The sequence below is a fragment of the Thecamonas trahens genome (genome assembly GCF_000142905.1).
Source record: "Thecamonas trahens ATCC 50062 unplaced genomic scaffold supercont1.3, whole genome shotgun sequence".
In the NCBI taxonomy this organism is placed as follows: Eukaryota; order Apusomonadida; family Apusomonadidae; genus Thecamonas; species Thecamonas trahens.
Window position 1 is genome coordinate 130,893 of NW_013657677.1, and position 15,851 is coordinate 146,743.

A 15,851-nucleotide genomic window follows, 5' to 3' on the forward strand; every position below is an offset into this window, starting at 1 on the left:
GTGGGAGAGTGGGGTGAGGGGCGAGTGACACGCTGACGCTGACGCGCACCGATGGCTGACGGCAGGGGGGGGGGGGGGGGGGGTCTGATTTATCTGGTGGGGATCCGCTACAATGTGGCGCGGAGGCGCTCGACATAGGCGCGGACAACACGCTCGTACTCCTTCTTGTCGTCGCGGAAGGAGACCCAAGCAGCTTCCTGGGCCGGATCCTGGATGTTGGGCTCGGTGAGGAGGGTCTGGATGCCGAGGAGGATCTGCTTGATGGTGATCGACGGCGACCAGCCCTTGTCCTCAGCGAGAATGGAGAGGCAGACCTTGCCCGAAGGGTACACGTTGGGGTGGAAAAGCGGCGGGTTAAACCGGGCCACCGGCGGCTTGGACGGGTAGTCTTCGCCAAAGGTGAGGGTGAGCTTGAACACACCTCCCTCCCAGATCGATCCCTCGGCACCAGGGATTCCGCAGTTCCACGTCAGCATGTCCAATGTCCCATCCTCCAGCTTGCGTGGCTTGGCAAAGAAGCTCTATTGACCACCCGTGATCCCGCCATCGCCCGTCCCCATCATCGTGCCGCACACACAGCCACGCCATCGTCCACCGTCCGTCCATCGCGCACAGGCCAATCGACCGCATGGCAGCACAGCACAGCACATACCACAACAACAAGTGCACAGCATCCCACGTCATCATTAAGTCAGTAAGAGCATGATCATGATCATGATCATCACCCCACTGCCTTTCCCCATGCCCCTGTTGGTGTTCCTGACGGTGTCCCTGTCGTCTCGGGTCCCTGTGTCCCTGCTGACGCACCAGCCAGCCACACACAGCCACACACAGCCAGCCACACACACAGCCATACACACAGCCATACATACACATAGCCACGCACACATATACTCTCTCTCTCTCTCTTTCTCTCTCTTCCTTCCCCCCCCCCCCCCCCATCCTCCCCCACCACCACACCCGCCACCACCACCACCAGCACCTCTCCACGTACATGCGGGTGGTCCTTCCGCCAGCGCTTGCGCTCTTGCGTAAGTCTTCCCCGTGCAATGCCTGAAGCCATGATCACTACAGGTCTTCTGTTGGTCCACTGTATCAGTACGAGTGCGGTGGGTGGCGGTGGCAGTGAGTGCGACTCGGTCCGGTGACGGGCCATGGAGCGACGACGACGAGACACTGACTCGCGCGGCGATGGTAGAGGGAGAAGGAAGAGGTGGGAGAAAAAGAAAAGGTTCAATTTCCCAAGCCTTGGTTGTGGTCGATGGGGACTACCTTAACTACTCGTCGGCGTCGTAGACGGAGACCTGCGGCATGTGGAAGTGATGGGCCTCATCCTGATCCATGACAAAGTGGAGAACACCCTTGCCGTGGACAACCTCGCAAGTGCCGGCCGAGCGCCAGAGGGCGGAGAGGAAGTCGCCAAATGAGTTGCCGCGCTGAACGTAGTACTTGCCGAGCGCCTCCTTGACGTACGGGGTGCCTCAAGGGCGTTGTAGAAGGGCATGGAGGAGAAGATGTGGTGGACGACGTGCGAGTCGGTGATGTGGTGGGTCTTGTAGTCAAGCCACGGGCCGAGAGTGCGGTCAACGGTAGCAACCGCGCCGCGGAGCCAGGTCCAGGTCTCGGCGTCATAGTGCGGGACGTCCGGGTCGGTGTGCTGGAGGAAGGTGATCGAAACGAGGAACATGTTGCAGATGGCAAGCGGGATGACGTAGGTGCGGACAACGAGGGCGGTGCCAAAGGCGTAGCAGGCCCAAACGATGGCGGCGGTCCAGACAAGGAGGCCGGCGTTGCCGAGCCAGATCTTCCACGAGTGGCGGCGCTTGACGAGCGGGGTGGCCGGGTCGTAGTGTGAGACGACGCCGTCCGCCGCCGGGCCTGAAGCGTTGACCGCGAGGTAGAGCGGCCAGCCAATGGTCTCCATGATGAGGACGTTGGTGAGGGTGTGGAAGAACGAAGGCGGGGAGATCGAGTCGACGGCCTTGACAGGTGCGCCGGCCGCCTCGAGGGCAACCACCTCGTCGTCGCGGAGGCGCGAGGGGACAAAGGGCTCATCCATGGTCAGATGGTTGGTGTAGTGGTGGTGCTTCGAGTGCGATGCCTGCCACGCGGCGTAAGGAACCATGAGCGCGGTATGGACGAGGTAGCCGACGGTATCGTTGACGATGGTGTAGTCAGAGAAGCCGCCATGGCCACACTCATGGGCGAGGACCCAGAGGCCGGTAAAGGTGGGGCCCTGGAAGGCCCAGTAGGCAGCATAGAGAGCCCAGAACGCAAGCGGGTTCTCCACCTTTTCAATGAGGAAGAGAGCCACCGCAAGAGCAAGGCCACCTTCCACAAGATCCACGCAGAGGTGGAACATGGAGCGGAGGAGCGAGCGCTGGAAGAGGTGCGGCGGGATGGCCCGCTTGAGGTCTCCCACCTTCAGCCCGTCCTTGGGAAGGACGGGCACGGGCTTCTGCGTCAGCGGCACCACACGAGGCGTTGCCATTTCTCAACTAAAGTGCAACAAGGAGTGCGAGGGAAGAGAGTTAACGAACTGTGTGTCCGTCAGAGGAGTGGTGCCGTCCTCTTACCCCCCCCCCCCCCCTCCCTCTCCTCGGACTTGTGTGGATGGCTGTCAAACGTTGCCGCAGGTGCCACGTCGCTGCGGATGAAACGAAATAGAGTGCTGAAAAAGAGGGCGAAATGGCGCGTAGAAGCCAGGAGGGACGTGGGTGACTGGGTTAGTTTCGGCAACCATGATTTTTGCCACGGTGTTGTTGCACAGATGAACTTGCACATCGATGAATCACGGAGAGGTAGGATCAATTGAAGTTGGGGGAGGGAGGGAGGAGGGGGAGGGGGCGGTGGGGGACTCTCGGAGCTCTGGTTGGATGCTAATCGAGTGGAGATCGTAGTGGGCGACGGGACATCGGCAACGTGGCTAACCGCGTTCTGGCAGACGCAAGACCGCTGAGATGCGGGTAGCGGGAGGTGGAAGCGGGCAGGGGCGGAGGGAGACAAAATCAAGAGCTTCATGGGGAGGGGGTAAGACCACAACTGCTTCACGCAGCCATGGCAGCGGTGAGGATGGCGGCAAAGTTGGGGGTGCCGAGGCCGGACGCCGGGTCCCAACCCTTGGTGGCCTCAAAGCCATACTTTGTGCCGTCGTCGTTCTTGCCCTGGGTGATGTCGTTAAAAGCCTCGGGATGGGCATAGAGGAACGGGTTGAGGAAGCCAAGCGGGCGCGAGCCAGCGTTGATGAGGTGGGCGTTGACGTTAGCGATGATACCGGCAAAGGTCGGAGAAGCAGCGCTGGTGCCGGAGACCGGCTCGCGGATGAGACCCATGACGACCTCAAAGTCGACACCGAGGGCGGAGACGTCCGGAAAGCCCGTGCCGTGCGAGTCGTAGTAAGCGACAGGCGGGAGATCGACACCCGACGCAAAGTAGGCGTGGATGGCGTCGACCTGCCACGGAGCCTCGGTCGCCGACGCAAAGTACTTGGACGGAGCAAAGCCGCCGCCGGACCAGTCAGTGCACGAGTTCTCGTCACCCGAGTCGGTCATCTGGGTGGCCCCGACGGCGGTGACCGCCGGCAGCGACGCAGGGTATGTGGGGTAGAAGATGCCGCCGGTCGGGTGGCCGCGCGAGTACACGCCGGTATCGCCGGCGGCCGCAATCTGGGTCACGCCGAGCGAGCCGAACTTCTGCAGCTCGGCGTTGTACTGCTGAGCCTCCGAAACCGAGATGGTCTCGATGGCCTCGCCGTAAGACATCGACCACACCAGCGGGATGTCGCTCGATGCGAGCACGTCCTGCGCCCACTTGACAAGGTTGAACGAGAGGCCGGACTGGAGCCACATCTCAGCCTCGACGCCCTGCGCGAGTGCCATGATGTACTGGATGTCGAGGTTGGCCTCAGTGTGGCCGAGCCCGTCGTTGGGACCCACCACCTTGGACACCTTTTGCTCGGCAAGCTTAAAGTCGCGCTGGAACCGGGTAAGGTCACGGGGCGAGAACGACTGATGCTCAAACTCGGCGCACGCCATCGTCAGGTTTGCCACCTTGGGCGCAGGCTCGGTCACGTTGTAGTGCTTGTACAGCAGCTGCGGCGTGACCTTGGGCGTGCCAAGGGACACTCCCGACTCGCGCCGCGACCGGCGCGCACCGAGCGTGACAGGGAACGAGGTCAGGCCGACGACGGCAGTGACCAGCGGCGCGACAGTCGTCGGCACCGTCACCGCCTCGAGCGTTCGCAGAATGCGCGCGTCCGAGTCGTCCGTGGCCCAGGTAAAAGCCTCGATCTTGGCGCCAAACAGAGTCTCGGCCTGAGCCACCGTCATGGTCGTCTCGAGCCAGTCGCCCGTTGCCGTCAGCCGCGGCTCGGCCCCGGCCTCGGCCATCCAGGCAGCAACAGCCTGCACATCAAGCTTGTCAGCAGCCACAGCAGCAATCAGCTCCTTCCGGCTCCAGAAGTTGCGGTAGTCGGGCGATGCCGGGTCACTGTCCATCTCGCGTGATGATGAGTGTAGGGGGGGAGGTGGTCTGGGGGAAGGGGGGGGGGGGGGGGGGTACGTACGACACAGCGAAGAACTTGGCGCGAAGGGCACGGCCACCATCAGGAGCACGGAGGCCGACCATGACAGTGATGCGTTCGGCCGGAGTGGGGCTGCCAGCTTGGAGCCACAGCTCGGGCGTCTGGGCCATGGAGGACCAGGTGGAGGAGGCGTCGGTGCGGGAGCACATGGCAATGCAAGTCCTGTCCTCGGCAGAGGCCGCAGTGGCAAGGGCAAGGGCCACACCAGCAATGAACACAAGTACCTTCATGGTAGTGGTGGGAAGGTAGGAGGGGAGTAAAGTGAGAATAAAGTGGTGAGCCTGCGGGGGGACGAGGTCGTGGTGGCTGTCATGTGACCCGTGACAGCGGCAAATTCCCGCCGTGTCTGGCAGGTGGGGGAGGGGGGGGGGGGGCTGATCACCTTCCTTGGCGGATGGGGGATGACGGCAGGGGAGGGGGGGGGGGGGGGGCGTGATCACCTTGGCGGAGGGGGATGACGGCACAGGTGGGGAGGGTGAAGGAGGGAGGGTGACGGGGGGGGGGGGGGGCCCTCCTCCTCTGACCGACACACTTGTTGAGCCCTCTCACCTGATACTCGCACCACCTCTCGAAGCAGTCCAGTTCGGGCAACCCACACTATCTCCTCTTCCTATCCTATGGCCGTCGCAAACGTCACCGTCGCAGTAGCCGAAGTCGAGGCCGACGACGCTGCCGCCTCGTTGCCTCAGACCCTGGCCAACTCGTGGCTCCGCCTCAACGTGGGCGGGCAGATCATCACCACGTCGCGGACAACGCTGACCATGGACGGCGAGTCGGTGCTGGCGAGGATGTTTGCACCGGACACTGAGGAACGATTTGAACATGCTCGTGACGAGTCGGGCGCCATTCTCATCGACCGCGATCCGCGCTACTTTCTCCCGCTGCTCAACTATCTCCGCACAAGCACTGTCATCATCGATCCCGGCACCGCGCGAGAGGGCGTGTACGAGGAGGCCGTGTTCTTTGGTGTCACCTCACTCGCGACTGCTCTGCATCCGTCCGCCCGCGCTGATCTCACCCGCAAGGACATCATCCTTCGCAGCGCCCCTTCCTACAAGGGCGTCTCCATCCGCGGCCTCGATCTTTCTGGCCTCGATCTGACCGATGTCGACTTTTCTGGCGTCGATGCCCGCAGCGCCTGCTTTGACGACGCACATCTTGCCCCGACATTCTTTCGCAACGCCGAGCTCGGTGGCTGCTCGTTCCGCACCGCGAAGCTGGAGCAGGCCTCGCTCGCCGAGGCTGTCGCCAATGAGGTGGACTTTACCGGTGCCACGATCAAGCGGGCTTACTTTCTGAGCGCCTCACTGCAGCACGCACTGTTTGATGAAGCCGATGTGAGTGGATGCAACTTTCAAAAGGCGATTCTCCGCGGCGCCTCGTTCTCCGGCGCCTCCTTGGTCGAATGCCGACTCCAGCGGTGCGATCTGCGCGACATTGACTTTACCACCACCACTCTCACTGGCTCTTCCTTCTCGTGCGCCGACATCCGCGGCGCCTCGTTTGATTGGGTCACCGTGGCACAAACCGCTAACGTCGAGTCGTCATTCCACTCGCTCTTTGACCGAGCTCGGGTGACTAGCGACCAGCTGGCGGCCATGCCGCTGAGTGACGAGGACAAAGCCGGACTCAACTTTCTTGTCGTCGCCGACAACGAGCAGTACCGGCCAGTCATCCCGACCGACGGCCAGTGAGCTGGCATTACATCAGTTTACAAAGAGCGATCTGGCGCGGCTCACAGCGTCCGCAGCCGAGCCTTGAGCTCGCGAAGCACAAACCGGACGTCATGGTTCATCATGGCACCCGCTTCGAGAATGTCATCGACAACAAGGCCGTCAACCGCCGGCGAGACCGAGAGGCTCGCTAGCTTGCGTGAGGTCTCGTCAAAGAACAGCGTGACAACCGGCCGGAACGACGGCGTGATCTCCATCTCCACCTCGAGGCTGTGCTCGCCAATGGCTAGCAGTGCCAGGCCGGTCACCAACTGGAGCTTCTCGAGCGCGTTCTCGTACCACGCCGCCATCGACGCTAGCTCGGTGGTAGGCGAGCCGTCGGCGCCAATGCCGCTGCCGCCAGGCACCGACGCCTGCAGTTCGGTGATCTCAGCCGTGGTCTCGGCCTTGACCGCATCCAGCCGCGCCATTTCGTCCTTCAGCGCCGCCGACGCGCCCTCCAGCTCCTCGGCTCGCATCTGCTCATCCGCCAGCCGCTGGCGCAGCGCCTCGACCTCCTCGGCGGGCGTCATGTCAGCGTACGGTCCGGCCAGCCCGGCAACCGGATGGGTGGCCACCGCTGCGGCCTCCTCGGCCTCCTCCAGCCGCTCCAGCAGCGCCGCAATGTCTGTCTCCAGCTGCGGCAGCGCTGCTGCCGTCTCGCTGTACTGCTTTGCGTAGGTGTAGGTCATCTCGGTCAGCGCGTCCTTCTGGGCCACAATGTCGGCCCTCAGCTCGCGGACTGACGCCTTGGTCTCCGCCAACTCCCCGTTGAGCTTGGTCAGCTCCTCACTCGTCCTCACTTCCATCGCCCGCTCGCTGCTGACCTCATCCAGGAACCCGCGCTTGGTCTCCAGCTCGATAAAGTTGAACTTGAGCTTGTTGAAGTGCTCCTTGGCCTGAGTGATCCGTGCTGCCACCTGATCAGCCGCCTCCACCTCTTCCATGGGATAGCACTCAAGCTTGTTGAGGTCCACACGCCCCAGCACCCTATTCCCACGAATACATGCAAAGCCATCCAGACCGTGTCATCCTCTTGCATTAGTTCATAACCCGTATCCACCCTCCTTCCCCTCCGTCCGGCCTCTTCCCCAGGCCATGTCGCACTCGCCGTCGTCTCGTTTTGGCGCCATCGAGCCGCCAACCTCCCCCCCCTCCCTGCCACCCTCCTTCCCGTGCCCCCCCCCACACAAGCCCGTTCAACCACAAGCCATGGAAAGTCTACAAACTTGTTAAACGTACTGTGCCTGGTCTTGAAGTGATGGAAGGTCCGGCTCATCCTGCTTCAACTGCTCACCGATGGACAGTCTGCGCCGCATGGTGGGTCGAGGGGCGAGTGCGGTGGCGCCAGCCAGCGGACCCTTCGCCACTCGCCTGCTCGCCGGCTCGCCGTACCGCCCGGCCAAGCGCCCGGCTCCATGACATGGCCATGGTAGTTTATACAGGCTATTGCAGGATCTTCATGCGTGGCGGGATCGCTTGGCCGGAGGCTCAGAGGTGGAAGGATCAGCTGCCGTATCCGACCGAGGCGCATCACCTGAGGATGCAGTCGCTGGCGTAGCCGCGGGCGCAGCCTCGGACGCCGTAGCGGGCGCGGCCCCGGATGCAGCCTCGGTCGTTGGTTGCTGGGCATCGGACGAGAGACTACGACGCCGCTTACGCGACAATGAAGTCTCATCGGCACGACTCTTCTTGACCTTGCCCTTACCCTTGGCCTTGCCCTTACCCTTGCCCTTACCCTTGCCCCTGCCCTTGCCCTTGTCACGGCTCTTGCCCTTGTCACGGCTCTTCTCCTTACGCTTGCCCTTACCCTTGCTCTGGGCCTTGCTCTTGCCCTTACCCTTACGCTTGCCTTTCCGCTTGTCCTTGCGCTTGTCCTTGCTCTTGCTCTTGCTCTTGCTCTTGCCGTCCGAGTAGCCATCGCCCGAGTACGGCGGATACGAGTAGTCCGAGTACGGCGGATACGAGTAGTCCGAGTACGGCGGGTACGAGTAGCCGTAGCTCGAGTACGGATACGAGTAGCCATAGCCGTAGCCCGAGTATGGATACGAGTAGCCATAGTCGGAGTAGTATGGCGAGTATGAGCCCGCGCCGGTGGCAACGCCGGTCATGCGAGCGACGTGGGCGACGGTGGCGGCATCAGGCCGCGGAACAGGCTTCGGCTTGGTCGCCAGCCACGCTTGGACATCGTCGGTGAGGCTGCCGAGGCCGATAGCGATGAAAAAGTTGACAGCGAACCGGGTGTGCTTGAGGTCGTCGCGCGGAAAGACGTTGACAAGGCTTTCGGCCACGTCCGGCTCGGCCAGCCGCGTCTTGAGCTCGGCAAGGCCCATGGTTTCGGAGAGCTCAATGAAGAGGAACTTGACAAAGATACGCGACGACGGGTTGGTGTCGAGTGCGGTGATGCGGACATGCTGGAGGACCGTCCACGAGAGTGCACGCGTCCGCAGCATGTGCGCAAACAGCTTGGCCACGTTGCGAATCCGGACAGTGTCCAGCTCGTGGATCGAGTCGTACGCCTTGCAGAACGCCGCGGCGAACGCATTGTGCAGCTCGGTCGAGACTTGACAGAGCTGCGCGCAAAGCAGGCCGTAGTACCGGTGGAACGTTCGCCTCTCCGCGCACGCTTCCACAAGCAGGCCGGCCACAAGCTCCTCGTCGCCGTGGATGCCGGCTTTCAGCAGCTTGTGCGCAGTCTCCTCGTGCGAGAGTGACGACATCACGATCATGTACAGCTCCTTTTTGCGCTGCTTCAGCTCGTCCTCGGTGTAGTCCTCGGTCCGGGTCTTGGTCCCACGCCCAAGCCCGAGCTGCGGCTTCTCCTCAGTCTGGCGCGCTCTGCCACCCGAGTACGAGTACGAGCCAGAGCCAGAGCCAGAGCCAGAGCCAGAGCCGCTTGAGCCCGAGCCCGAGCCCGACTCGGTGTAGCCGTGACCGAGAATGGCCCGGCGCAAGGCGACAAACCGGACTTTGTTCTCGGCGTACGCCGGGTCGTAAGCAAAGGTGTCGAGCTCGTGCTGTGGATCGGCGTCGTCGAGCAGCGAGAGCTCAATGTGCGGGATCTGGTCGTCCTCGTGGACAAAGTCAAGCTCCGAGTGTGGCCCAGTGAAGCGGAAGCCCCTGCGATGGATGCCCAGCACCTTTTCGACCTCTTTGCACGTCCGTGCCGACTGGATCGAGCCCTCCTGCAGCGCGTCGCGCAGTGTGTCCAGCAACGCCACCGTCGGCGCGCTGGCCACCTCCATCAGTCGCCCGCCGGCGGCGCAGAGCAGTCGGCTGGCGACTCCAAACCCAGCATCGCGCTCGGCATCAATAAGCATGGTGAGAACCTCGAGGAGGAGGAGCTCGCCGGCGACGCCCTGCAGGAACAGATGCGCAATGATGCCGCCGTAGGCTGCTGCAGGCCGGAACGACTTGCGCCCGAGCGCATGGTTGAAGCCTCCAGCAGCCCGGATGAGGACCAGCTCGCCCAGGGCAGGAATCTTTGAGTTGAGAATGGCCACAAGCGCTGCAGCCTTGGCCGCCGTCCCCAGTGATGCAGCCGGCGACGATGATCCGCCACCGTCGCCCAGCCCGCCTCGGGGCCCATGCCCGCGCCTACCCTGCGACCTCACACCGGCATGCACCAGCACCTCGGCCGCCACCACGCCGCGGAACTTGACAACATCAACCTTGGCCAGCAGCCGTGTTGCAGCCTCGGCCACTCCGCGCGATGGTCCGCGCAGCGCAGACTGGACCGTCTCGCGGACGAGCTGGCACATAGCGGCGTGCTCGGCCCGCTGTGCCGCCTCGTCGGCCGCCTTTTCAAGCCGCTTCGTGTCGACCAGACTCGGGGGCGGAAGAACTTTCTCCTCTTCGTTGCTTTTGTTGTTCTTGTCTGCTGCTCCTACCATTGCAGAGGTTGTCGCGGCTGTGGCGACCGACGCAGTTGTTGCCGCTGTCGCAGTCGCCTTCGTCTCCGGCTCTGTCTCCACCCCACCACCTGCAAGCATACCTGCAGATTCGGCTGGACTGCTACTGGCAGCACCCTGTGCAGCTCCGGCTGCGCCACTCGGTTCAGCCATGGGCCTTGAGGAGTTGGGTGGGAGAGTGGAGCACAGCCGTAAAGCCGGGAGAGGGCGGGGGGTGGGCGGACAACGAGTCGCCTTGGTGGGATCATGCCGGGCGGGGTGGGGGAGGCTGGTGGGCGATGGTTGGCCCGCAAGTAGGTATGTATGTGTTTGTGGATGGAGAGGGGCGGTAGGGGGGAGGGGGAGGGGGGAGGGGAGGAAAGGGGGACTGGCGTGAGCTAGTCCTCGGCCTCAGCCTCGGCCTCGGCCTCGATGACGTCGACGAGGGCCGAGATGGCGTCGGCCTCAAGGAACTCGATGGCACCACCGGGACGCATGACGCAGATATCAATATTCTTGCCCGAATCGACAATCTCGAGAAGGGCCTTGACGGCCAGCTTGATGACGTCCTCGTCGGCAGCGTCGGCGTCATAGTTCTTCTCGAGGTACTCGCGAACCGACTTGGACGAGCGGCCGGTGGCGGCGGCCTTCCATGCTGAGAACGCGCCCGATGGGTCGGTCTTGTACAGATGCGGCTCGTTGGTGACGAGGTCAAAGCCGACAATGAGGGTGGAGATGCCGAACGGGCGCATGCCACCACGCTGAGTGTACCGCTGCTGGACGCCGGCGACGTAGCGGGCGATGTACGGCACGGTAGCCGGAACCTCCATGTTGAGCTGGTACGACTGGCACTCGACCCGGGCCTTGTCGATCAGCACGCGTGCATCGGCCCGGAGGCCGGCAAAGGCCACGCAGATGTGGTCGTCGAGCTTGACGATCTTGCGCACCGTCCGCATGTCCTGCAGCTTAGCCGACGCCTTCTTCTCCACGCCCAACACCACCGCAGTCTTGCCACGCACTCCAACCTACAATCCCACAGTCTCCTTGCCCGGTGAATCTTCCTCTCCCTTCGATGGCACTCCCGCCTGCCACAGGCCCTTGGCCTGGCTCCGTGGCACCGCCGGTCGCCGTGGGGGCGGGGGGCACCACTGGCGCCACCTGCGCCTGCACCTGCACTACCCCACGCATCGCACCACCAGCCCGTCCACAACCAGCCAAGATCATCCTCTACCTGCTACACTGCCTACACTCTGCAGCAGAGTTCCACTCAGTCCACCCTACCCCGCTCCGTCCACCCTTCCATGCCGTCGACCTGTCGGCAATTTTTGGGTCGCCTTCGGCAGAGCCATGACGGTGGGACCGACACACACACAGACCCACACACAAGCACACACACTATCTCTCCACCTCCCCACTTATGGTCACATACTGCAGCAGTTCCCTGGCGCACAGCCTCACCAGCATACTCGACCTGAAACAGGTGGCCGTCCGGTGAGAACACCGTCAGCGCCCGATCGTACTTGGCCATGGTGGGTCTGGAGTCGGGTGGTGGGCCTGATCGGCTGTTCGGGCAGAGTGGCCCGAGTGCGGGAGGTGGGGTGGCACCGCTGGCCGGGGGAGGCCGGAAGCGAGGGTGCGGATGGGGGATGGGCATGGATGCAGACGCGGATGGCAGTATACGTTATTGGACGTGGGTGTAGGAGCCTAGATTGGGGATAATGCCTTGTCTGTGGCCTGATCGGCTGTTCGGGCAAGGGGACAGAGTGGGCGAGGTAGCCGGCTGGCCGGGGGAGGCCGGAAGCGAGGGAGCGGATGGGGGATGGGCATGGATGCAGACGCGGATGATTGTCGATCTCTATAGGTACACATCCAACTGTGCGCCGAGGCATGGATGCTTCGATGTCTAGCCCAGCCCCCTGATGTCCGAGTCGTCCCATCCCTGTCGCTGTGGCTGGACCATCTCTGATTAACCTCAAAAGCTGTATGGTCAAAAGGTAATGTAGTCTGATGATTGTCGATCTCTGTAGGTACACATCCAACTGTGCGCCGAGGCATGGATGCTTCGATGTCTAGCCCAGCCCCCTGATGTCCGAGTCGTCCCATCCCTGTCGCTGTGGCTGGACCATCTCTGATTAACCTCAAAAGCTGTATGGTCGATCCGATTCCAGAGTCTCTCTTCAACTCAGCTGCGCGCAAGTCGCCGTATCATCGACCGAACCGCTACACTACATCTCGATGACGGTCAAGTCGTGTGGTTGATCAGAACTCTCTAGCCAGGTAGCCAAGTCGCCTTGTCGTTGTCCGCCAATGATCAAGCGACAGTGTCGCTTGATCATTGGCGTGTCAGTACCGCCTTCCAAGCCTCCCCCCCCCCCCCCCACCCTCACAAGCAGACCACTCACCTCACTCTCACCATCCCCCCCGGACGTGTTCCATATATCTACATGAGCACACCGTCAAGCAGGGCTAGTGCCGTGTCGGCGGCCCGGGGTAAGGCCTTTGTGTTTGGAGGTGCGGCAAGTGGGTCGGGCGGGGCAACAACTTCGACGACGACGGCAGGAACAGCGAGTGCTGGTGTGGGAGATGGCAAGGCTGGGGCCAAGCCGGGCTCGGCATCTGGATCGGAAGAAGGATCGGGTGCTGCTGCCATCCAGCCGCCGACAGACATGACGCACGCACAGCAGAGGCTCTTTGAGCTGCGGCTGCAAACGAACGCATCGCGCGAAGCCAACCTGGCTGTTGTCGCCGCCGAGCAGGCTGGCGAGAGCGCGGTGACAACCGCGACCCGGTCTGCGCTGGAGGCGGCCAAGGCGGCCAAAGACGAGGCGCGGGCGGCGGCCAAGGCGTCGTCGACGTCGGAAAAGGTTCGAGCGATGCAGGCCAAGCTGTTGAACGATTCGGTCGATGCGGCGGCGTGGCGACGGAGCAAGTCATCGGCAGTCAAGGCGCTGGCGGCCAACGACAAGCGGGCGTCGCTCGCCGAAGACGCCGATCTTGCGGGCAACCAGGTCTACCGCCACTATGCTAAGCGTGGCGCGGCCAACTCGCTCTCGCTCGACGACTACCGCAGCAGGCACGGTCCGGCGTCGGCCGCCGCCGCTGCTGCCGATCCCGCCGGCATGTCGTCGTATGCAGACCCGGCACGGGTTGCAGCCATGCGCGCCGACCTCGCCAAGCAGGCTCAGCGCGCTGCCAAGAATCGCAAGCGCAAGCGCCGTGCCATTAATCCCGACGAGGACGTCGACTACGTCAACGCCAAGAACCGCAAGCTCAACAAGGATCTCGAGGCTGCGTACGGCAAGTACACCGAAGAGATCAAGCGCAACATTGAGCGCGGGACAGCGCTGTGAGAGCAGAACAAGTTTTATCAAACTCTACGGCGCAAGGACCTGTGCTACGAGCGACGGCGGGACCGGGCCGTACTCCTTAAAGGCAAGCGAAAAGGTGCCGTTGCCTTGGGTCAGTGAGCGGATGGCGGTCGAGTAGCCGGCGAGCGAGGCAAGTGGGACGGTGGCCCAGATCCGTTGCTGGCCGCCGGGCAGCGGCTGCATGCCGCTTACCTGGCCGCGCCGGAGCGGCGAGTTGAGGTCGGCAATGACCTGGCCGACGTAGTCCTCGCCAACATCGACCTCCATCTCCATCAGCGGCTCCATGACGCTGACGGCGTCGGCATGGGCGGCGAGGAGAGCCATCATAGCCTTGGAAATGCCAACGGCAATCACGCCCGCCGGGACGGCGGAAAAGTCGCCGTCGGCGGCCTCGATGCCGACCAGCTCGACGGCGTTGCCGGTGAGCGGGAGCGAGGCGACGATGCCACGCTGAAGCGCGAGCTCGAGGCCAGTCTCGACAGCCTCGCGCTGCTCGCGGTTGAGGCCGTCAAGCGCGCCGTCAGCCACTGTCCACGTCTCGACAGCATCAGCATCGGGCGCAAGTGCAGGGCCGACAGCCGAGACCGCGAGCTCGATGTTGAGCTGGTGGGCTGGCCCAGGAGCAGCGAGCGAGCCGGCCGAGAGCGGACCGGTCGAAAAGGTGTACGCCATGTGTGCATCAACCGAGAGATGCTCCTTGTATGCTACGCGCGGCTCCGAGATGGTGCATGAGACGCCGAGCTCGTCACGGAGCCGCGTCGCGATGTACTCGAGATGGAGCTCGCCCATGCCCGAGAGAATGGTCTCGCCGGTCTCTTCGTCGATCGAGACTGAGAGCGACGGGTCTTCGCGGGTCACCTGGGCGAGTGCCTTCTCCAGCTCAGGCTGGACCGCGAGCGACTCGGGCTCGACAGCGCAGAAGAAGACCGGCGGCGGCATGGAAACGCCAGCGAGGACGACCGGGTGCTTGTCGTTACCGGCCACCACAGTGTCGCCGGTGGCGGCGTCGCGGAGCCCGAGCGCAGCGCCCAGCGCGCCGGGCCCGATCTCCTTCACTTCCTCCATGTCGTCAGCATAGACCTTGTACAGCTTGGAGACCCGCTCCTTGACACCCTGCGTCGAGTTGAACAGCGTCGACGCCGAGCGGAGGACGCCCGAGTAGACCCGAAAGTAGACAACAGCGCCGCGCTGCGGAATGTGCGCAACCTTAAAGGCGAGGGCCGTCAGCGGCTCGCTCGCCTGTGGGGTGCGGGACACGGATTGGACGCCGCCACCGTCAGGATCAGACGCCCCGGACTTGGCCACAGGCTTGTGCTTGTGCTTGTGCTTGCGCACAGACGTGACGCCCCCGCCACGGCGCGAGACACGGACAGCCGAGACCGGGCCGACATCGACCGGCGACGGCATGTAGTCGACGATGGCGTCAAGCAGTGGTTGGACGCCCTTGTTCTTGAACGCCGAGCCGAGGAGGACGGGGACTGCTCGCCGGGATCGGGTGGCGCGCGCAAGCGCGTCGCGCACAAGATCGGGCTCTACGGCGCACGGCGCAGCCTCATAGTCAATGTCAGCCTCAAGGAGGGCATCAAGAAACGCGTCGTCGAGTCCGACAAGCTCATCGACCAGACCGAGGCGGGCGGCGGCCATGTCCGCAGATTCGCGGGCGCAGCCCGGAGTCACCTCCTCGCCCCACTCACCACCAAAGGTCAGCTCCTTCATGGAGACCAGGTCGCGGACGGCACGAAACTCGCGATGCATGTCGCCTGAGACGACCGGAGCGTGGACAGGCACGAAAGAAGCGTCCGAGCCGAGCCGCTCGCGGAGCGAGGCCACAGCGGCGCCAAAGTCGGCGCCCTCGCGATCCATCTTGTTGACAAAGACCACAGTGGGGATACCGTACTTTTCGCACTGTGCCCACACCCGCAGTGTCTGTGCCTGCACGCCGGACACAGCGTCGACAACCAGGACGGCGCCATCAAGCACACGGGCCGATCGCTCGACCTCGGCGGTAAAGTCGACGTGACCGGGCGTGTCGATGACGTTGATCTCATGTTCACGCCACGGAAGCGTGATGGCTGCGGCGTTAATGGTGATGCCGCGCGCCATTTCCTGCGGCAAGTAGTCCATGGTAGCGTTGCCGTCGTGGACCTCGCCCGGCCGACGGACCAGATTGGTGTAGAGCAGCATGCGCTCGACCACCGTAGTCTTGCCATGGTCGACATGGGCAAAGATGCCGACGTTGCGCATGCGTGCCCTGTCCCCATCGCCGCATCCAGGTTGTTTGAGTGAGTCTGTGATGTGA

At 63.4% G+C, this 15,851-nt stretch overlaps 9 protein-coding genes across 9 annotated transcripts; 2 read left to right on the forward strand and 7 right to left on the reverse strand.

Moving 5' to 3' along the window:
* Positions 1-107: 107 nt before the first annotated feature.
* AMSG_00634 (SUMO-conjugating enzyme UBC9) lies at positions 108-1,063 on the reverse strand (the record flags this gene model as incomplete). The annotated part of the gene is made up of 2 exons (XM_013906913.1): positions 108-521; positions 995-1,063. 2 exons carry the CDS (start codon positions 1,061-1,063, stop codon positions 108-110), a joined length of 483 nt encoding a protein of 160 aa, XP_013762367.1.
* A 151-nt stretch (positions 1,064-1,214) lies between these two features.
* Positions 1,215-2,583, reverse strand: AMSG_00635 (Bi-functional microsomal desaturase). The gene has a single exon (XM_013906914.1). It carries the CDS (start codon positions 2,489-2,491, stop codon positions 1,274-1,276), a length of 1,218 nt encoding a protein of 405 aa, XP_013762368.1. The 5' UTR covers positions 2,492-2,583; the 3' UTR covers positions 1,215-1,273.
* Positions 2,584-3,001: 418 nt separating this feature from the next.
* Positions 3,002-4,838, reverse strand: AMSG_00636 (tripeptidyl-peptidase 1). The gene is made up of 2 exons (XM_013906915.1): positions 4,565-4,838; positions 3,002-4,488 (listed from the first exon to the last, which is right to left on the reverse strand). The coding sequence occupies exons 1-2, from the start codon at positions 4,810-4,812 to the stop codon at positions 3,048-3,050; spliced, it is 1,689 nt and encodes a 562-aa protein (XP_013762369.1). The 5' UTR covers positions 4,813-4,838; the 3' UTR covers positions 3,002-3,047.
* A 320-nt stretch (positions 4,839-5,158) lies between these two features.
* AMSG_00637 (BTB/POZ domain-containing protein) lies at positions 5,159-6,585 on the forward strand. The gene has a single exon (XM_013906916.1). It carries the CDS (start codon positions 5,200-5,202, stop codon positions 6,274-6,276), a length of 1,077 nt encoding a protein of 358 aa, XP_013762370.1. The 5' UTR covers positions 5,159-5,199; the 3' UTR covers positions 6,277-6,585.
* AMSG_00638 (uncharacterized protein) lies at positions 6,279-7,613 on the reverse strand (the record flags this gene model as incomplete). Its single annotated transcript, XM_013906917.1, has 2 exons — positions 6,279-7,284; positions 7,537-7,613. The coding sequence occupies 2 exons, from the start codon at positions 7,611-7,613 to the stop codon at positions 6,318-6,320; spliced, it is 1,044 nt and encodes a 347-aa protein (XP_013762371.1). The 3' UTR covers positions 6,279-6,317.
* Positions 7,614-7,716: 103 nt separating this feature from the next.
* AMSG_00639 (MIF4G and MA3 domain-containing protein) lies at positions 7,717-10,363 on the reverse strand. The gene has a single exon (XM_013906918.1). It carries the CDS (start codon positions 10,356-10,358, stop codon positions 7,755-7,757), a length of 2,604 nt encoding a protein of 867 aa, XP_013762372.1. The 5' UTR covers positions 10,359-10,363; the 3' UTR covers positions 7,717-7,754.
* A 173-nt stretch (positions 10,364-10,536) lies between these two features.
* AMSG_00640 (proteasome subunit alpha type-7) lies at positions 10,537-11,728 on the reverse strand. Its single transcript, XM_013906919.1, has 2 exons — positions 11,614-11,728; positions 10,537-11,209 (listed from the first exon to the last, which is right to left on the reverse strand). Exons 1-2 carry the CDS (start codon positions 11,710-11,712, stop codon positions 10,583-10,585), a joined length of 726 nt encoding a protein of 241 aa, XP_013762373.1. The 5' UTR covers positions 11,713-11,728; the 3' UTR covers positions 10,537-10,582.
* Positions 11,729-12,614: 886 nt separating this feature from the next.
* Positions 12,615-13,629, forward strand: AMSG_00641 (pre-mRNA-splicing factor SYF2). The gene has a single exon (XM_013906920.1). The coding sequence runs from the start codon at positions 12,629-12,631 to the stop codon at positions 13,532-13,534; it is 906 nt and encodes a 301-aa protein (XP_013762374.1). The 5' UTR covers positions 12,615-12,628; the 3' UTR covers positions 13,535-13,629.
* Positions 13,530-15,796, reverse strand: AMSG_00642 (translation elongation factor G; the record flags this gene model as incomplete). The annotated part of the gene is made up of 1 exon (XM_013906921.1): positions 13,530-15,796. The coding sequence occupies one exon, from the start codon at positions 15,794-15,796 to the stop codon at positions 13,559-13,561; it is 2,238 nt and encodes a 745-aa protein (XP_013762375.1). The 3' UTR covers positions 13,530-13,558.
* Between the last annotated feature and the right edge of the window lie 55 nt (positions 15,797-15,851).

Coding starts and splice junctions, on each gene's coding strand:
- AMSG_00637 (XM_013906916.1), top strand. CDS start 5,200: ATGGCCGTCGCAAACGTCACCGTCGCAGTAGCCGAAGTCGAGGCCGAC.
- AMSG_00639 (XM_013906918.1), bottom strand. CDS start 10,358: ATGGCTGAACCGAGTGGCGCAGCCGGAGCTGCACAGGGTGCTGCCAGT.
- AMSG_00641 (XM_013906920.1), top strand. CDS start 12,629: ATGAGCACACCGTCAAGCAGGGCTAGTGCCGTGTCGGCGGCCCGGGGT.
- AMSG_00636 (XM_013906915.1), bottom strand. CDS start 4,812: ATGAAGGTACTTGTGTTCATTGCTGGTGTGGCCCTTGCCCTTGCCACT. Junction 4,489..4,564: donor GCCAAGTTCTTCGCTGTGTC/GTACGTACCCCC, acceptor CGAGATGGACAG/TGACCCGGCATCGCCCGACT.
- AMSG_00640 (XM_013906919.1), bottom strand. CDS start 11,712: ATGGCCAAGTACGATCGGGCGCTGACGGTGTTCTCACCGGACGGCCAC. Junction 11,210..11,613: donor TGCGCCAGGGAACTGCTGCA/GTATGTGACCAT, acceptor GTGGGATTGTAG/GTTGGAGTGCGTGGCAAGAC.
- AMSG_00635 (XM_013906914.1), bottom strand. CDS start 2,491: ATGGCAACGCCTCGTGTGGTGCCGCTGACGCAGAAGCCCGTGCCCGTC.